Raw genomic sequence first — 21742 nt, 5'->3', positions numbered from 1 at the left:
CGTACCATGCAATTAAGACTTCCATCTTATATCTCAAAGTGTCTGATTAAAGTAATTAAAAACTAACATTAATAAAATACGTAATTGTCAAGTTATAATACTCGTATGATGAGACGCTTTATCTAACTCAAGGCTTAGTGACGAGCCGTATAGTTCAAAGTTCGTTCGTTATAAAGTTTTCATTTAAAAATTATTCATTTTTATTTTTTATCTAATACTAATTTTATCTAATCAAATCTTTGATTTGATTTGATTTGATTATTTTATAAATAAATTGAAATAGTAAAAATCGTAGAAATAAAAATAAGAATGATTGGCACCTAATAATATCTCTTTAGAAATAATCTAGATCTCATATTAAATTCTACATGTATTCCATTTAAATTCAATTATCAAGGTGCCAAAATATTTTTGTGGAAACTAAGAAGGGTTTGCTGAAAGAGATCGTACTTTGCGATAAAGTTGCCAACTGTAAGTAAATCGAAATTTTTATAATAAATTTATCTACTTTTTTAACTTGTGGTGTATAAGGCGTTCGTAAAAGATCTCTATCTGTCTAAATTTAGATGAACTCGTCACCGTAACCGACATAAGATGAACGAACAATATTCGATATAAATAGAGATTAGATCATTTCGACGAACTTTAAATAGGATGCTCCAATAACGGCGCTGTGCATTTTGAAATACAAAATGACAAGCAATGACGCTATGTGGAGTGTTGACTTGAATAATAATATTAAAAAACCGATTAGCGCCATGTGCTGCGTGCTCTAATCAATTATAATAAGAATATTAATACGTGAAGCAAAAACTTTGTATCCTTTTTTACGAAAATTGCGCTGACGGAGGAGTATGAAATTTTCCTATTGAGAATATAGAGAAGAAGTGCACAATGCTAATATTTTTTTTAAATAATGATAAAAGATACATTAAATCCATAAAGAAAACATTACACACACTACATACCATGTATTTGACGCACACATGCATATTATTTATTGTCAAACTTTTGTTCTTGAAGTCTGAGGTCAAATTGAGAATATATTAAATATAGTTTGACTTTATTAATATTTTTTTATAGTGTAGTCTTGGCGAAATTTGTGATTATAGAAGTATAATAATCTTTGTAAGTAGAATCATAATAGTGTACATATAGTCGAATTTCGACTACTGCGGGACCACTAGTATTACAAAATCGATTAGCGCCATGTGCTGCGTGCTCTAATCAATTATAATAAGAAAACATTAAATTTTATGTAATTCCTTCAGAAATCGATTTTTCCTAGATTATTCCGCTCCAGTTTATATTTTAAGAAAAGCAATTTGTACTTGTAGTGTAATTCAACTGCAGAACGAATTATGATATAATTGAATTAATTCGTAATGGTAAACGGTTTTTTTTTTTCTTCAATTCTCATAAATTAATCGTTCATTTCCAATATGTTAAAGTTGAAAATGTTTGTCATATTAAAATTAGTAAATTAAACAATATATATCTGCACATATATCTGCATCTGTTTACTTTGTGCAATAAATCTTTACATTTTAATTCTTATCGGTTTATCGGTTAATTGTTATTACTAAATATTTGTTTGGAATGAAACGCTTAGTAGGATTTTTTATTAAAAAGCATAAATAGCATAAATGTAAAATTGCGAATTCGAAATAATTATGATATTGTGTCTAAATTAATAAATATTTCTGTGTGGCGTCTGGATCACCTCGTACGTAATCATATAAAAAATGATATCGACATGCCAACAGTTTATTTTCAAAAATATATGTACATAAAATTTAAGATCTAAAATTTGCCTTATTGCAAAACCACCTGTATAAACCAGGAAAACAAAGCAACCTTCTAATTGTGATATTGTATTTTTTTTATATGGCCTTTAGATAAAATAAGGTCAGACCGTAAAAATAAAAACAAAGGGAAAGGTCCACCACTTTGGTGTTACCAAGATTCTATTACATGAATACCGTCAGTCCTTAAGCATCGTACCTTGACACACAAGGCCGAACTCTCAGACGCATTATTTCTCAGACGAATAAAAGCTTTCTAACGCTTCCAAACAGAATGGCGGATTGCTCCGCTCCAGAAAATGTAGGTCAGAAGGTCGTACAAGCCCGTGACTTTCAACTCCTTAGTATTAGTAAGTTAATAATTTTAAAAGCAATAGTAATTTAATTATAGTACTTTTATTACGTGCTGTATTCTAATCTTAACTCAACTTTCAACCTACTGGTGGTAGGACCTCTTGTGAGTCCGCACGGGTCGGTACCACCGTCCTGCCTATTTCTGCCGTGAAGCAGTAATGCCTTTCGGTTTGAAGGGTGGGGCAGCCATTGTAAGTATACTGAGACCTTAGAACTTGTATCTCAAGGTAAGTGGCGGCATTTACGTTGTAGATGTGAATGGGCTCCGGTAACCGTTTAATAACAGGTGGACCATGAGCTCGTCCACCCAACTAAGCAAAAAAAACACTTAGTCTAAGAACTTTCATAATAGAAATGATGAAGTATATCTTTGAAGTGGTAAATAAATAACTAATCTATACTGTCTATACTAATATTATAAAAGTCAATGTTTTGTTTTGGTAGACGAGTTAATGGGCTCATTGTCGATATGTAGACATCATAGCGTAAATATTGCCGTTCACCTTGAAACGTGACGTCTTAATTTTATCATATAACGGCTGTCCCACTTATCAAACTGGAACGCATCACAGCTTCGCCGCCATAATGGGCAGGGTTGAGGTACCTATCTTTGCGGGCTCACAAGATACCCCATCACAATACATTTTTGCGGTTTTGTTTTTTATTATACCATGTTATCGCTTCACTCGTGTGAAAAACATTCATGAACTTTTGATGATTACGTGTTTCATAATAAAAGTGTACTGTCGGCTGAGTTTGAACACTAGCCAAGTCGTATCGTCGATACGAGCACGCTGGGAGTCTTAGGCGACAACCTTTAGGCCACAACAACATTAAACTGTAGTCCTTTTTCAGAGTAGCGAACTGATTAAAATTAAAATTAAACTATTCCTTATAGTATGTATTATTATTATTTTAACCTAAACGCCTTAGTCAGCAATGATATATGATAGGAAAATCAAGACATACCTAGCTCGGATATTAGGTTTGACTGTACTGATTTGTTGTTAAAAATAATTACTACGTAGTCTTCGATCAATGATCGAAGTAGATAGTCTATATTTTTTATAAAATAATTAAAATATTTCTGCTTCATTTAAAAGATGTGTATAAAATAATTTTTAAGCAAAACTTCAATGAACAGGTTGAACGTTTTTGAAACCAAACTGACGATATTATTTTCAACCCATTAAAAAAATAATAGATTTGTTTGTATAGATAGGTATAGAATTTTATTAAACTACCTGTAATGATTGGCAGTTCGAAATTTTTCTTTAGAAAAGGATAATTATTATTTTTCTACTTTTATGGATTAATTTTCGTTGTGTATGTTATTAAATGAACTAATGTTTCCAATTAATTACAGTCTTCGGTTTGGTCTCCTAGATATTCTTATCCATATGCACAATAAACATTTTCTATAACATTTGACCACAGCAAAACTATTCACATTTCTTCAAAAGCGCGCTCTGCTAACGATTTGATCATTTCAACTGTCTTTGCCCGTGTATGCAGACGACCATACGGCCCACCTGCCAGTGAGTGGTTACCGTCGCCCATGGATGTCAGCAATGCCAGGGAGAGAGCCAAGCCGCTGCCTACCGTTTAATATTTGCGTGGCGGACGGTGCGATTGTAAAAATAATTTCAAACACAAACAATTCCTCAGAGCACTCCTCATGGAGCAGAGTGAAAAGCAACTGTGTTCTAAATGCTCTCAATGCTCTTAATCGAAAAGTAAACCATAATACACAACTTCGTTAAAGATGTATGAGGTAAAAACAATAAAAGCGGATGGATTGCGAGCATCACAATAGTGATTAGAACTAAAAAATAATTCCAATAAACAATAATATTTCTGGGTGAATAAAAGGTAACGGGTAGCTGAGCGTAACTGACTGGGCTGAAATAATTCGTCAGTCTCTTCTTACTCTCGTCAATGAAAATTAGTGAAAAACATAGTAAAAAGCTTGCAAGAAGTAGACTGTGCCTCGAACGCGTTTAATGCGGTTTTTTACTGGTGGTAGGGCCTCTTGTGAGTCCGCGCGGGTGGGCACCACCACCATGCCTATTTCGGCCGTGAAGCAGTAATGCGTTTCGGTTTGAAGGGTGGGGCAGCCGTTGTAACTATACTGAGATCTTAGAACTTATATCTCAAGATGGGTGGCGCATTTACGTTGTCGATGTCTATGGGCTCCAGTAACTACTTAACACCAGGTGGGCTGTGAGCTCATCCACCCAATAAAAAAAAAAAAATGCATAATAATCCAAAAAAAAGGTAATTTATTAAAAACATCGCAACGTCAGAGGAAGGCGTTTTACCTATAGTTTCTTAACTAGGCCAAATTGGTTGTTGGTATTGCGCTGTCTCATCAATCACCTGATGTTTTAGTGAGAACTAATCAATAAAACTAGATTATTATTTTCTTGCTTATATTTCCATATAATGCGGCTGTAGTAGTAATACCTCATCCTAGCGAACTTGACAATCACGTATCTAGTCGGTTTTCAATATGCTGCCTATTTCTTGAGCAAACCAGTCAGGTTGCCGTTTGAAGACTGGGATTTTGGACTTATATTTTATAAGTCACTTTGAGTTGCGGCATTCATTCTGTGTTTTCTATGTGCCCTTGTGATCACTCGACGGTACATACATGAGTCGTGACCTTGTTAGCTTATCAATGGTTTAGATAAAACATCAGTTACATTATCATTTGATATTGTGTCTATAATGATACAAAACTTTGATGAGCTTTAAAATTTCAGCATTCCATAAACTTCTCCTATGTTTGTGTAATGTGATTTATTCAATCATGTTATGGACTTGTGTCTTGATCAAACACTAGATGAAAATTCTCTTCATAAAAAAAGTCGTCATAACTACTAGTAAACAAATATAAATTGTTTCCATAATTTCAAATCAAAACAATAATTGGCTTTTTAATATTCGTAGAAGAAAATAAATACTAGTAAACTTATAGGTACCTCAATTCCAGTTTGTGGTTCTGTGTCGAGAATCGTGAGCAGGTTAGTCGGCGGTCGATTTGGTGAAGCACTTGCGATGACTGATATGGATCCGCCGACTGTCTCTTGTGGCTTCACACCGGAATCTTTCAGCAAACACAGAACGTACGTTGCACTGTATTTTAAATTCCAATTTTCTCTTATAGCCTGAAAACAAAAGCGAAGTGTATTGGACCCGTTTTCTACAAGTATAGAGTTACAAGAAGGCCAGCATATGACGTCAAACGACACAATTATTGGGTTATCTCCCCCTTTATTGGAACTCGTCGCGTCAGCGTCATGCTGTCCCGTCTCTCTAGTAACAACAATTAGCAATTACTGACAACCATGAGCAAATATTTCATAATGCAATCAAATTCTTTTGTAAATTTTATTTAATATTTATTTTGCGACAAACTGTACTTTGCTTGTGCTGATACGACTAGGCCTGTGTGCAACCAGCATTATATGAAACCGAATCAAAATTGAAAAGCGATGGCAATAAATCGGTTTTTAGATGCTTTTTAATTTTCAATATATTATTGTAGTGTTTTCCCCATTTAAGTTGTCAATTTTCTATTCTGTAGTTGTTTTTTTTTGCATTTTTTCTACCTATGCTGATAGCCTTCAGAGGGTATTTCAGCTTCGCCTTGACGTGTAGGTAAGCTCATGGGGCTCAAACCGGGAGTGTTGCTAACACTGGCCCTAGCAAGAGCAGTGCTTCGCAAAAAGTACTACCGGATCGGAACCGCGACCCATTGAGAAGATCCGGCGAGGACGGTGACCGGAACTTTTTTTCTTGATAAACAATTGAGTGTATTGAAATTACCTTGACGCGGGCCTTGAGCGTCAGCGTGCGGTTGTCGGGGAGCCACAAGCGGCAGATGACGGGGTCGGCTCCGCGCGTTTTTGTCGCTGCGATTATTCGCACCGCGGCTACCGTCCGACGTTCCACGTAAGCCGAATAAACGTAAAACCGAAATCTGTAACAATTATTCACAATATAGTTCCGTATACTGGTGGTAGGACCTCTTGTGAGTCCACGCGGGTAGTTACCACCACCTTTTTTTTTTTTCCACAGGAGAAAATCGCCGGATCCCCACCCGCACGGCAGGTGGGGTATGTGGGAGTCGAACCTCACTAAAAACTCCTGCCGCTCACAGCCGGCGCCCTACCCCGGACCGGGTGGGAACCCAGTCGGAGCTATTGAGACGGCGGGACAGGGTTTACGCAGTGCACATTACATCCATCCCGCCGTCCCCCAGACGCCGGACCGGCGGCCGCCAGCAACACGACCGCCGGTTCCCTCGGTCGACGGGCCAAGAGCCCGATTGATAGCGCCGCGCTGCACCTTCCCCCGGAGCGGTCGGGGGAACGCGACCTACCACGCCGCCCCACGCCTAGGTTCCTCCCCGCACAAGGCGGGTGGAGCCCGAAGCCCTGCCTAGTTCTGCCGTGAAGCAGTAATGCGTTTCGGTTTGAAGGGTTGGGCAGCCGTTGTAACTATACTAAGACCTTAGAACGTATATCTCACCTATCTAAGCAATAAAAAAAAAAGTATAATAATGAACTAATCTCCACAGTTTTCTTTGTAGTAAAAATTTACAGTGTATGTCTCGTGTATTGTTTATTAGACATAGCCCGCGGTTTTACTCGCGTTAAATTTTGTTGCATTTTTCTGGAATAAAACTTTGTTGCTTGTGTTGCTTATGCCAGTCACTGGTCTATCAACTACAATCAATTTGTCAATTTGTTTGGTCAATTTGTAGATAAGTTCGTAAGAAAAATAACGAACCAACAAATACACTGTGTTATAGCATATTTTATGTGTTTTTGTTACGGCCGACACACCTGGCGTTGCCTGAAATATGTCATTTATCGAATATGAAGTACGAGAAGTTAGTGTTAAACTAAATTTTCGATATATTTACATTCAACTTCATACAGTCATTTTTTTTTGTGGGATTAAGTAACAAACTTGTTTCAGGTAGGTACCACCACCATTCCTATTTCTGTCGTGAAGCAGTTATGTGTTTCGGTTTGAAGGGCGGGGTGGACGTTGTATTTTTTTTATTTTTTTTTTATTGCTTAGATGGGTGGAGCCCATAGACATCCACAACGTAAATGCGCCACCCACCTTGAGATATAAGTTCTAAGGTCTCAAGTATAGTTACAACGGCTGTCTGACCCTTCAAACCGAAACACATTACTACTTCACGGCATAAATAGGCAGGGTGGTGGTACCCACCCGCGCGGACTCATAAGAGGTCCTACCACCAGTAATTACGCAAATTATAATTTGCGGGTTTCATTTTCATTACACGATGCTATTCCTTCACCGTGGAAATTAATCGTGAACATTTGTTGAGTACGTATTTCATTAGAAAAATTGGTACCCGCCTGAGATTCGAACACCGGTGCATCGCTCAACACGATTGCACCGGACGTCTTATCCATTAGGCCACGACGACTTCATAACTATAATGAGGCCTTAGAACTCATATCTCAAGGTGGGTGGCGACATTTACGCTGTACATGCCTATGGGCTCCAGTAACCACTTAACACCAGGTGGGCTGTGAGCTCGTCCAACTATCTAAGCAATAAAAAATAAAAATAATAATAATATTCAAACATATAATACACAAACATTCTCATTAATAGTATTCATTTAAATATCTGTATTTGCTTCATTACTGGTTGTGGAGTGTATCGTGAGCCCGCACGGGTCCGCACCAACACACTCACTACACTCATCTATTCTTTTCTTGAAGCAGTAATATACAGGATAGCCATTATATAACGTAAATTAGCATTCGAAGTTACTTATAGGCAGCGGCTTGGCTCTGCCCTTGGCATTGCTGACGTCAATGAGCGACGGTGACTACTTACCATCAGGTGGGCCGTGTGCTCGTCTGCCTACAGAGGCAATAAAAAAAACTACAAAATATTTAGTTGGCTGCATTCACATTCAGCAGTCTATGAGCTCCGGTAGCCACTTAACACCAAGTGAGCTCGTCTGCTTATCTATATCAACGCATAATACTATAAAAAAGCAAAAACAGTACTTAAAAATTGCGTAAATGAGTCGACTATTATCAAAGCCGGCAATCCGACTTTTGGATAATGATTGGTAAATCAGAAAAACGAATTATTGACTTTGTATTCCATTGGCAGTCACAAAACTCTTCGGAACGACATCTTAGATAAATAACAGGTTAACTATTAACCTTTATTAACAAACTAAATAAATAACAGGTTAACTATTAACCTTTATTTAATGCAGGTTTTGAACCGTATTCTTTGAAGGAGACGATTATATTCAAGTAAATCTGTATTGACATATCAATAAAATTTTTTTGTCCAAATGCACAGATTGCCACCTTTGATAATAGACGACTCAAATGTCGTTTTTTTTATTAGATCTTAAAACAAAGAACATCCCCACATTTTATTCACGTTCAATTTTGTATTAAATAAAATTAATTGAAATGTAGTAAGCTCGTAACGATTACAACAGGATACAACTCAACAGATAGCAAATCTGACAAATACAAAACCGCATGAAATAAAAAAAACAGCCGTAATTCAACACGTTTATCCAAATGCAAATATTTGTCGACCGATTCCATTCAAGCGTAATTTACCACGATTGTTTATTTAACGCTAGTCTGACACGGTCGTGCTTTGAATCGATCCGTCTGACAAGTAGCTCGGCCAAATATAACTCAATCGTTATTCTCACCTGAATTTGCGTTAAGTCAACTGTAATGCCCGTATATTTAGTCGTTCACACGAGCTTAACTCGACTCGACTCAACCTCCAACGCGCGTTTTGGTATGCTTAGTCGTAAAAATAAACTCCACTCAAACGTCCTTGGAAATTTGTCCTCACCGGATTGGAGTACATGAACTGTCAAGTTCCTCAAGGCTGGTTTTCTATCAATGTCCAAATAGTATGTGGACCGCAAATGGAAATATATTTTTTGATATTGTTGTGCAATGGCCTGGATCTGTGCATGATTCGCGCATATTTAGTTTAATTTTGATAATCTATACTAATATTACTAACTAATATTATAAAGAGGAAAGATTTGTTTGTTTGTTTGTTTCGAATAGGCTCCGAAACTACTGGACCGATTTGAAAAATTATTTTTCCATTAGAAGCCGACATTGTCCCTGATGAACATAGGCTACTTTTTAAAAAAAAAAAATTATTTTATTTTTTTGGTTTCATGTGTGTTTTAATGTTTCCGAAGCGAAGCGAGGGCGGGTCGCTAGTTTTTATTAATAAAGTAAATAGTTCGAGGTTAGACTCTTGTTTAGACTCGTGGTTAGACATTTGAAACTCCTTATTTTATTTACCTACATAAGAGTCATATTTTGCTTACTACCTAATAAATAAAGTCAATGCGATTATAAGTTTTATTTAAATAATAATAAACTGGTGACTGTGGAAAAGCATTTCAACAACACGATGCAATCAAAATCACACAAAAACGGCGAATAAAAATACAAAGCCGGGTCTGAAATCTAAAATAATAATGGGTTAGAAAATAAATAATACACTTTCAAATTTACCGCACGCACACATATTTACGAATAACTCAGCAACTAAAACATCAAACAAGTTCAATGCTTCTAGTATCAAACAGACAGCGGCAGCTTGACTTTGACATTTTTTTTTTTTTTATTGCTTTAGATGGATGGACGAGCTCACAGCCCACCTGGTGTTAAGTGGTTACTGGAGCCCATAAACATCTACAACGTAAATGCGCCACCCACCTCGAGATATAAGTTCTAAGGTCTCAGTATAGTTACAACGGCTACCCCACCCTTCGAACCGAAACGCATTACTGCTTCACGGCGGAAATAGGCGGGGTGGTGGTACCTACCCGTGCGGACTCACAGGAGGTCCTACCACCAGTGATTACGCAAATTATAATTTTGCGGGTTTGGTTTTTATTACACGATGTTATTCCTTCACCGTGGAAGTCAATCGTGAACATTTGTTGAGTACGTATTTCATTAGAAAAATTGGTACCCGCCTGCGGGATTCGAACACCGGTGCATCGCTTCAACACGAATGCACCGGACGTCTTATCCTTTAGGCCACGACGACTTCATTAAACAATGACCATAGACTACAGAACTCTATGGGTTTGATGCTAGCTTGATCAAATTTTCCTCAAACTGATGCTGTCGTGGTGACGCAATAACACGACTCTACCTCACTCGAGGACAGTTGAGGAATATTGTAATGGTCGACTAAAAATACCAAACTCGAGTAAGTTTGGGAGGAATGCTCGAGCATCATCGGATGAGTTAAGAGTGGAGGACTATTTAACGAAACATCTAAAGATACGGGCATTAATCTGAATTTCATAATTCGAATCATTTTGTTAACGGTCAGATGACCGATTGTGCAAATTGTAATAAACCAAACCAACTTCAACGCAAACGGAAAAACACGACGGACGTGAGTTATAAGACTCAGAGGCAAACGATATTGACTCTGCAAATCTATCAATAAACGTCCCTACATCGTTATTAGCTCAGACAACACAATCATAGCTTGTACTACTTGCTATTTATATTTATTTTACGGCTTCAACGAAGCAGCCGTTCCAGAATCGTAACAGACTGACTTTTACGAATATTTGACATTCACAAATATCGTCATGAACAAACATGAATACAACGAGAAATATGATACGCCATCCGTGCTATTAGGTCATTTATCCAAGCGAACTTCATAATACGGAAATCGGCTCACAATCGACTTCGCAAAATTAGAGCCATTTAATCAATATAGTATGCTTTACATTGCTAATAGAACGTAATATAATACCTACCTACTTTTACTAATATAGTTTTTACGGAATCGGATGATAAAAACTTACCTTTTTCAATGTGAACATGACTAAATAATGGCGATCAAGATCCGTCATAGTAGGTGAATTGTAATATTATCCGAGTAAAATATTTGAACTATGAACATGCATGAAGTATGTAACAGCAATAGCACCTGACATCGATCAGTCTACAAACTCAGCGCTGGGAACAACATCCCGCCCGCTAACTAGAGAATTCATCGGCTTATATAATAATTTTACGGTACCCGCACATCGGGGTCAAAACGAAAACATTATTTGGGATAGCATATCGAGTTTTAAAATTACAGAGTCCAAACTAATAGTATCATCAGTGACAACATAATATTTAGCTTTTTTTTATTGGTCTGCTGGGTCATTTCCACTCCAGATGAAGAAAATATAAATTGTTTTTAAATTTGACTTTTAATTATCTTAGTGTCAAGGTCTAGAAATTAAGACTGTTAATGTTTGACAATTTTAATTCATGGCACTGGGTAGTTGTGAACTTAATATTGTGTACTTTCTATATTATCCTTGTTTTTAAAAATAAACAAATCGTTCTTATAAGTAAAGATAAGATAAAAGTAAGATTAAAAAAAAAAAGATTGATCCTTTTAGTTTCCTATGTATTTAGTGTTATCATCTCCTTATTCATTCCACAAAATATCTGAAGAAACGGGTGAGATTTTTACAAAAGCAAACATCGATCAACAATTGGTGATCAAATCATCGATAAGTTGGATGTAAGGCGCGTATCGAGTGAAACGATCGAAGTTGAAAATTTGGAAGCAGGTTTATTACTATTGTGCATCCTATATCCCATTTTTTTATTTAAAATATTCCTAACCCGTATTCAAGGAAGACTAGACGGTAGTTTAACATCACAATTATTTCAGCATATTGCGAGCTTTTTCAATCGGGTAGAGCTTGTCTGTTTCTAGCGCAAGGAAAAGATGCCTTCTGGGGTATACTGGACTTTAAGTATTAAAGTTGCAACTTCGACCTCATGTGTCTCTTCTGTATCTTCTTAGCACCGCGTTGGCCGTGACTACGTTTGCTCATCTAAGTAAATATAAATGTATCACCGGGTTAATTAACAAAGATTCATTAATAATTAAAGTGCCTACTATTGCTGAAGAAGATGAAGTATTTAAATGTCAATTATCAAGTAGATTTATTTATAAAAAAAACATAACTAGTTCAACGTTTAAATTCATATAATGTTCTAAAATAAGACGTGAAATAATTAAATTCTACAACAAACACGCTCTAATTAATTGCATCACGGAGCGTCCCGTCCCTAGTTATGTGTTGCTACTCTTTCAACAATTTTCAAAGTTTGCCGTGTAAACCTTCATTGAGGGATAAGTTTCAAATGAAATTAAATGAAAATGAAGTGCTTGTGAAAATATTATACTAAATGAATTCATCTGACTAAGTAAACCTACATATTTGTATTTGCTTAAAGCATAATCGTATTATGTTAGTCTATCTTACATCAAAGAAGTAAGGTGAATTCTTGTTTATTTTTACAAAATTACCAAAAAATGTTTTTTTTAACTTATGTACTTACATTTTATTTGGTACAGCCTTATAGCCTAAACCTTTTGTCAAATTTCAAAATAAGGTGTCAATACATTCATTTCGAATTAAACTTATTTCTTTGATATATTTATAAAGATTTTTAATTAAACCAAACTATTAAATGAAACAATAACAGAGAGCAAAAAAGCTAAGAATTGACAAATATTTGTGTCCTATAGATACAACCCATTGAGTTTCTCGTGGGATCTTCTCAGTAGGTCATGATTTCGATCCAATGTCAGATTCAGCGAAGCACTACTCTTGCTAGGGCTGGTATTAGCAAGTTCTCAGGCTTAGCCCCGTGAGTTCACCTACCCCACCACGCGTAGTTGGAATGGCCCCTTATGCTATAACCTGCTAGAAAGGGTAAAAAAAAATTCGAAACTAAATATATAATTCACTAAAAACCATTTATATCGTAAAGAACTCATTAGAATAATCATTACGTAATGTATTTAAATGCGACGCAGTTGGGATGTTGTTGGAAGCAAGTCGCGGCTGACACTTCAATTTTGTTTGACTCAGGGCTGCTAACCGTGGAACTGTTTACCTCGTACATAGACAATATTTTAAACATTTTTAAATATAGCACAACTAATTAAGGCAAAATGTACTTAGAAGTCATCGTGCCGTAAAGGATAAGATCGCATCGCCTAAGAAGATTACTTACTATGCTGGCGTTCAAATTTCGTTGGCAAATACAGAGTTTTCAAATGGAATAAGTATTTTACATATATACATATTGAAAGCATAACATCATGTACTTAGAAAAAAACAAGTTCCCAAAAATGATTATTTGCGTAATTACTGTGGTGTACGAAGTCTTTCGGATCGTCATGCGTAGGTATCGCCTCCTTGCCAGTCTCTAAAGAAAAAAGCGTTCCGATTTGAAGGATGGGACAGCCGTTATACGATACAATTAATATCTAAACTTTTGATTAGATTCTAAATTGGGTAGTGATGTCGGCTCATGTATCCACTTTAGACCAGGCTGGTCGTGAGTTCGTTCACCTCTCTATGCCATAAAAAACTTTATTATTAATATATTATATTATAGCACAGGTTTTTCATGGTTTATTATAAATATATATTATTATGTTAATAAAAACTCACCACAACATTAATATACTGAAAAATTCGATCTATTTTGACAAACTTATTAGAATAGTTTTAGCCACGGTAAACAGTAACAAACCTTCTGTATCTTTATTCAGAATTTCTCTACGTGAAAACGGTTGTCGGGAAGTGATCGCTTTTAGATCGCCTATTGATTGATATTCAATGCAAAGTATGTTTTGATGTGCGTTGAAGTGTGCTACTCTTTACTCGTTCATGCTGTAAAAATATTTATTGAAATCCCCTACATGAAAATTGCGTACAACGAACCTGATCACGTCCTGATATCCTATAGACAACTGTTTAGGCGCCTGAATATTTATATAGTCTGTGGTTTTTTTTACCGCGTAAACTGAGCACTGCGTGACACGTTTTTTTTATTGCTTAGATGGATGGACGAGCTCACAGCCTACCTGGTGTTAAGTGGTTACTGGAGCCCATAGACATCTACAACGTAAATGCGCCACCCACCTCGAGATATTAGTTCTAAGATCTCAGTATCTCTTTTGTCGTCGTGGCCTAAAGGAGGAGACGTCCGGTGCATTCGTATATAGCGATGCAACGGTGTTCGAATCCCGCAGGCGAGTACCAATTTTTCTAATGAAACGTACGTACTTAACAATTCTCCCAAGACTCCCAGGTCCTACCACCAGTGAAAATATACATTAAAATATACGCTTTGAATTTTTATCCCAATTTATATTATTTTAATTCTGTAATTCCCGAACAACAACAAATACGATCTACAAACGTATGCCACGTGCGCAGCACAAGTGATCATACCGCGGTTCATTAAATACTCCAGTCACATTACGTACTAATTTCTAGTACTCAAGGTATATTCCGCTGTTCGATACCTATCATTAAAGCAGATCAAAGCACGGCAGACCCGCTTTTGCCGAAATCAATGAGCTAAGCAAAATATTAATGTTGTCGCCAATCTTGGGTCAAGACGTCATAGTCACTCTATTACACAACGGCTATCGTTCTTTTAAACTGGAAATCACGATTGCTTAGTAGCAGATACATGCAGATCGGTTTTAAAAATTTGGGCACATAAACAGTATGTATGCCAATAATTTTGCACTTTTGTAAATTTAGCGGAAACTCCGGGAATTTCTAAAATTTATTTATAGAATCTTGGAAGTTTGAAACTCGAATGAAATAGATATCGCTAAAAGTAAAGGTAATAAAAGTTTCAAAGGTCGAACTCATTCTATCGTGACCTCGTTATTGCTGCGGTTCGAATAATATTAGCGCTCTCTTCAAACATTTTAAATTCTTCTCTTTCTTAAATTACATTTGTTTTATGTTCATTCTAAATATGTAGTTATTTCATTTTATTTATAGTATAACCCTACGCCACACGGCGTGCACTTCGTTTTATACAATTTAATACTTTAATTCACCTTATGATCTTTTTACACGCTTTATATTAGCTTCACTTGTATGTATGTTTGTAACTGACTCCTTTAGACGCGTTTTTGACCCACTTTAAACGGCCAGATTTCATTCAAACTTTGTAGATATATCGAAGACCGATGACAATACACTAATTTGATAATTAAGTCGTATCTATGTAACAGGTTTTGAATAAAAACATGATTTTACGCAAAATTATTAAATACTTGGCACACAAAATTTAGAATAATGCCATCTAGTACCTAAATATTTTAGATGCTTGCATTGTTACTGTTGGAGGGACAATTTTGTTTTTGTTGAGCACTCCGGATCTAGCTCTAACACTAGGAGTAAGGACCCCGGTAACCGTACTCGTCAAACTCGGTAAAGAGTTCGACGTGCAACCTAACCTAAACATCAGCCCGCTGAGTTTCTCACCGGATCTTCTCAGCGAGTCGCGATTCCGATCCTGTAGTAGATTCATTCGCGAAGCAACTACTCCTGAATTGTTAGGTCTCCTTTGGAGGCGCTCGGGTAGCTGTTAGCAAATCCCACCCTTCCTGGCTGAGTCCTTGCTCGCCCACCTGCCCTGGTAAAACTGGAAAGGCCTCCGGGCCACCAGTAATCTCTCAAACATAAAAAAAGTGTTTCACACGATATAAACACATCGAATACCCTCCAACACGGCACATACATACATAACAACGCTAAGTAAAGTTATTGGACTTCAAGGCAACATCTAGACCTGTATTGTAGAACATCCATCAAATGTTGTGTCACTCAAAATAAACATTTGCTTTTCATAATGTCATTAATATATTAGATGGTAATAAAAACATACATATAACCAAAAACTGCTAGTGTGTTTTGTAAAATAAGAAATTTATAATATACGTAACTGATTCTCAATTCAATTTTAAATTTAATAGTCTTAAATGTTATCCGAACTTACATAACAAAATTAGTAGACAGCTAAGTAAAACTCATCATGTAACAACCACGTAAACCGAGATCTGGCAAGGTCGTAGCGTAATTAACAACTACAAGTCAGTGAAGTGATATAGCGACTAAGGAATAACAACTTGTAAAATGAAGCCCGCAAAATTTATAAATTTGCGTGGGCTCTCACTAAAATGCGTATCGTGAATCCGCATGGATAGATATTAGAATCCTGCTTATCTCTTTTTTTGGCTTCCTATGCCGATAGCCTTGCTTATGTCTGCTACAGCAGTCAAAAAGGAGTTTGAAGGACGGGAGACAGCTGTTAACAATACAATCTCAACTATAAAAAACTGACTTCAAACTCATCTCTGTTTTTTAGTGTTAATATTTACGTTTTGATAGCTCTAGGCTTCGATCGCAATTAACACCGGGCAGGCAAAGATAATGATCGAAAATCGAATCGTGAGTCCGTGATATTATAGTTAGAGTCATTATCCGACTATTAGGCTTGATGTCTTTTGTACTCATTTAATATTTTGCTTTTCACGACATCACATGACATAACATGACATAACATAACATGGTGATGACGATAAGGATAATAATTGATATTTATTTATTTATATATATTTTTATATGTATTTATTTAAGTACGAGTATTTGTATCTATAAATTTTATGTATATTATATATTTAAGTACCTAATATCACTATAACACTACACCTACCAAGGTTCATCTCTGCACTCCCCTAAGGTAGACTATCAGAGAATGCCTATGGCATTAAGTACACCTTTATACTGTCAAGTATATAAAATTAAAAATAAATAAGAGTGATGATCACGATGGCGCATTGAAGGTGAGGCTATGAGTAATAAATAATAATGAGAGTGGTGACCCAAATAATAAACAGTGAAAAGAAGAGTACATGTGGATGCAACGGTGATCATGATCAAAATATACGAGCTATGCGTGACATTTCTCAATCCTGTATTGAATAAAGTATTCAAATCATAATTTTTTCACGAACATTAATTCCTTTAATCTTATCATATCAATAGTCCACCAGTTTAACAATAGATACGTTATACTGACTAGAGGAACACATACGTGTGCATGTTTGATATTAAAATCGATATAACGTCGATGATTTATTCAAATTCATAGCATATAAAACCGCATAGTGCGATCGGTAATCCATAGGTTTAACGGCCGTCTGGTGTAGTGGTAAGTGACATGGTCACTACACAAGGGAGTCGCGGGTTCGAATCCCGCCAAGGGAAGATATTTGTATGATATGTGTAGAAATGTCTTTTCCAGGGTTATGGATGTTTATTAAATATATGTATGTGTATAATAAAAATCTTACATTTATTTCCGTTATCTGTACCTGTAATACAAGTTCTTTACGAACTTAGTACGGGACCAGTTTATGTGGCGTGATTGTTAGTAAATATTTATTTATTTATATTTATATTTATTATTATAAATAATAGCCTTGACGAACTACAATTACAAAATGTGACAAAATCTGGCATGGAATTTTGTTTGGCGACACATTGCTATGAAGCATGTGTAGCAAAGCATCTTCTTCTCCGTGTGTCATATAAACCAACTTACATCAATTTATTCTAATTCAGATTCCAGCCAGTAATGAAATCCCGACGAACTGAGAGCATGAATGTTTTGAGTTGCAAACTATGTATTCACTAACTTTCACGTGATGCTTCAGTTACAATTTAGTTCATCCTGCGGTTTTAATTGTTTTCATTTGAGTAAATTGAATATTTGTTTTCATCAGAGATAATAAATTAAGATACTTTTCTTGAATCAGTTTATTATCCTTTCGAAAAAGCTGATACTTGTACTACACGAATTGTATGCAGCACTCTACACCTTTTAACATTGATTTGACCGACGATTTTTTCTCTTTACGTTTATCCCATCGGGGATGACACGCGTCGCCGTTTTCTTTAAATTTTTTGTCATAGTATTCACAGCTTACGATCGTGTTTAGCTAAATTTCATAATTTTTATTTTTTATTTTTGCTTAGATCGGTGGACGAGCTCACAGCCCACCTGGTGTTAAGTGGTTACTGGAGCCCGTAGACATCCACAACGTAAATGCGCCACCCACCTTGAGATATAAGTTCTAAGGTCTCAAGTATAGCTACAACGGCTGCCCCACCCTTCCAACCGAAACGCATTACTGCTTCACGGCAGAAATAGGCAGGGTGGTGGTACCCACCCGCGCGGACTCACAAGAGGTCCTACCACCAGATCTTTATAGTATATAAGCGGCCCGCTCTGGCTCCGCTCGTGTCAACAAAAATTTCAATATTTGACATTGTTTTATTTATTTAAATAAAAGAACACTTATTACGGCATAACTATAATAGTTAGACATATGCTGTCGCGAAACTTTTTGTAAACAATAATATGTTCTACAAAGTCGTAGTACATTATTTTATTATATCATCAATAGTTTTCGCAGGGCACGTGATTTAAAGAATATTTTAAGTCATTTTTTTATACCTTGGGTTACATTATTGGACTTTTAGTAAGAATCCCTAATTTTTTTCAAAAAAGATTATAGCCTATATCACTCGGGAATAGTGTAGCTTCCAAACAATGAAAGAATCTTTCTAATCGGTTCAGTAGTCAAACAAACAAATCTTTCCTCTTTATAAGTAGATACAGATCGATGAAGTATTTTCTCGGGGGATAACATGTCAAATTGGAAGGGGACATAAGGATGTAATACTCGTACATATATAGGAAGGTCAAACGATTTAATGTCTCAAAGTAGCACGCACATTATAGTGTCTACCGATTCTGCTGCTTTCAATTGTTTGTGTATTTGTCCCCTATGCGTTCCTAAGCCATTCGTCCCATAATGATGAAACTTAATACGGTCCTTGTTGGCACTTCATGGAAGGTTTCTATACCATACAATTAACGATAGTAACAGCGGAACGTGACATGATATTACTAGTAACTTCTAAAATATCATTTTTCAAAGTCAAAAATGATTCGATCGATGACTAATGTACTTTATAGAGGCGACGAATCGTTAGTTGAGTTGTTTTGTTCGAAGAAGTACTTTATATTACTGTATTATTATGATTCCAGTTCTATGAATAAATAATAGCACTTAGAAAAATAACACATTTCTTTAAAAGCTCACATTAACGTTGTTGAAAATATTTTGAAAAATACTTTTTTTTTTAATACCTATGCTGATAGCCTTGAGAGGCTATTTCAGCTTCACCCTAACGTGTGTAGGTGAGCTCACGGGGCTCAAACGGGAGTGTTTCTAACACTGACCCTAGCAAGAGCAGTGCTTCGCAGAATCTACCACCGGATCGGAAACGCGACCCACTGAGAAGATCCGGCGAGAAACTCAGTGGGCTGTGTGTGTGTATGGCTCGTCGCTCGTCGAGCCCTTCGTCGCAAGCGACGGGTTCGACGAGGACGGTGACCGGTGCTTGGGTTGGCTAAAAGCACCGTTAATGGATCGGGAGGATCTGTAATGACGTGCTTTGGGCGACGTCGACTGTTTACCATTCGGTCTACAGAATCGGGTGTGTAATTTCCAGCGGCCACGAAAATACTAATAAGATTACTATAGAACAGTAGTCGGCAACCCGCCGGCCGCTCTTTGACTTCACGGCTCAGTAGCTATTCCGCGAAATGTTTACTTCAGGCACAGAATATTCCTTACTATCTTCCCTTGATGAGTAAACATTTTTGAAACGTATGGCTATAATTTTATATACGTTAAAAAAATGGCTCGTTGAATAAATTTCAATTGGGTGTTACACGTCTATATTCGGCTCCTTTAGAATAATTGAAAATATTAGGTATGTGATTACACAAAATCGTTAATTTTTGAGTTGATATTTTTAGCGATGTTTGACAAAAAAGTATCTTAGAATGTAAAGAGTAATTGGCCTCTAAGCAGTTCGGAATTCCTCATAAAACGAAGCGATACATCACTATCGAGCCCTACTTTGTAGTCCGCTTTGAAGGGTTGGGACAGCCGTTACTTTACAATTAAAACATAGACCATGTATCTACCACGTAACAACAAATGGGCAGGGAGCACATTCACCATTAGCATTTTTTTATGAAAATAAGATTTTTTAATCCTCTATACAAAATTGAATCGTAGTTTGTAAGATTAGCTTGTTTTATAATTTTGTCACTTCAACATTTGGCTCTAATGGCTTTGAAGTGGATTGCAGTCATAACTCAGCGTTTTTTATTAGGATTTCTCGAGCACTACGGTCATGCATACAAAAACAAATTCAATGCGTGGGAAAAGAAGCAAAGGCCTCATTATAAAATAAATATGGTTTCCTTAAGGTCATTAGTTATTGACGACTCTCTCGGGCGCAAGGACGTTTCTCAAAACGTAATCCTTTTCGAAAAGAATGCATATCCTATATGCTTGATTAAATGTAAGCTGTTGGTATCTATTAACCTATGCATAACTTCCAACATAGAGGTTAAAGCGTGCACTGCTCCCATCCCTTGGTTGGTGCTGCAACAAAAGTAAACGAAAAAAGGAGTCCGGATTATCAATAATCGAGAACTCACAGAATTCTTGTGTTTACTGACAAACTTTAGTTTTCTGTGAACCGTGTATTCCATCGCAAATAGTCTGCGGACCCATTTAAGAAAATCCCATCGCCTTATTTCTACAATCACAATTCCAAATATCAGGATAGAAAGTTATTTTGTTGCAACGAGCAATTCCATTCGCCTTCTCGCCATCGCTGACTGTTATAATATTTCCTTCTTTAAGCGAGTTTTGAAATTAGTTCTTAGCGGTATAGTAGCTTTTGTACCCTGCCCATTTGGAAATGAACTAAAATAACCACTTATATTCCAGTAGGCGGTAGGTTAATGTCTTTTAGATGCCAAAAAATTACGCAACAAACTTTATTATACTGTAACATACTTATTCTTATTTTTTGACAAATCTTCCATGGAAAGCTTAAACATTGTTTTAATGTGATCAAAATAATACAACAAAAACATTAGTTTGGAAAATACTGAAGTGGATGCACATTAAGAGATCAGAGTGGGCCGAGGCCTGCCCGAGGGCTCTCGTTCCCGGCAGATGACACTCATCAAACCCTCTCATCTCGCGAGCGCTATTGCTTTCATCAAAATTAACTAGAAAAACCTAAAACATTCTACTTTCCCATGACAATTTAATTTAAAACGAAGGGAAAATGATGTGCTATTTAAAGAGAACTAATTTTATATATATAAAAATGAATTGCTGCTCGTTAGTCTCGCTAAAATCGAGAACGGCTGAACCGATTTGGCTAATTTTGGTCTTGAATTATTTGTGGTAGTCCTGAGAAGGTTTAAAAGTAGAAAAATATGAAAATTCTCGGAATTAAATAAAAATAACAATTTTGTTTTTCCTTTGATGTGGCCCCCGTCAGACGGATTCCTTTTGTTTGTTTTAAGTTTATTTTATACAAAAGTTTAGGTCTTTTATTTATCCATTGAGGCACTACAAAGTCTGCCGGGTCAGCTAGTGTACAGTAAAAATAAACAACTATTTTAGTGTCATCATTAAACGTATTAGATTCACATTTACATGTTTATGTTTACTAATCTTCGCCCATTGATGGAAATTCGATCATA

At 36.3% G+C, this 21742-nt stretch overlaps 1 protein-coding gene, 2 long non-coding RNA genes and 1 other non-coding gene across 4 annotated transcripts in view; 1 reads left to right on the top strand and 3 right to left on the bottom strand.

The window, feature by feature from the left end:
• LOC101746842 (uncharacterized) overlaps positions 1-21742 on the bottom strand; it is a 78329-nt gene that overhangs the window by 36515 nt on the left and 20072 nt on the right. The window contains exons 3-4 of the mRNA XM_004925816.5: positions 5991-6144; positions 5144-5329 (exon numbers count right to left, since the gene is read on the bottom strand). Of these exons, the coding sequence (XP_004925873.2) occupies positions 5144-5329; positions 5991-6144 (340 nt within the window). The remainder of the gene's footprint in view (positions 1-5143; positions 5330-5990; positions 6145-21742) is intronic.
• On the top strand, positions 507-5288 carry LOC134200433 (uncharacterized). Its single transcript, XR_009975359.1, has 2 exons — positions 507-817; positions 2255-5288. It is a non-coding gene; the product is annotated as an uncharacterized LOC134200433 (long non-coding RNA).
• LOC134200435 (uncharacterized) lies at positions 7220-16657 on the bottom strand. The gene is made up of 2 exons (XR_009975361.1): positions 8431-16657; positions 7220-8389 (listed from the first exon to the last, which is right to left on the bottom strand). It is a non-coding gene; the product is annotated as an uncharacterized LOC134200435 (long non-coding RNA).
• On the bottom strand, positions 10335-10408 carry Mir2816-1 (microRNA mir-2816-1). Its single transcript, NR_107402.1, has one exon. It is a non-coding gene; the product is annotated as a microRNA mir-2816-1 (primary transcript).

Source organism: Bombyx mori, chromosome 17, assembly GCF_030269925.1.
Source record: "Bombyx mori chromosome 17, ASM3026992v2".
NCBI lineage: Eukaryota > Metazoa > Arthropoda > Insecta > Lepidoptera > Bombycidae > Bombyx > Bombyx mori.
Note: the sequence above shows the minus strand (reverse complement) of the source record. Positions and strands in the feature narration are given on the sequence as shown.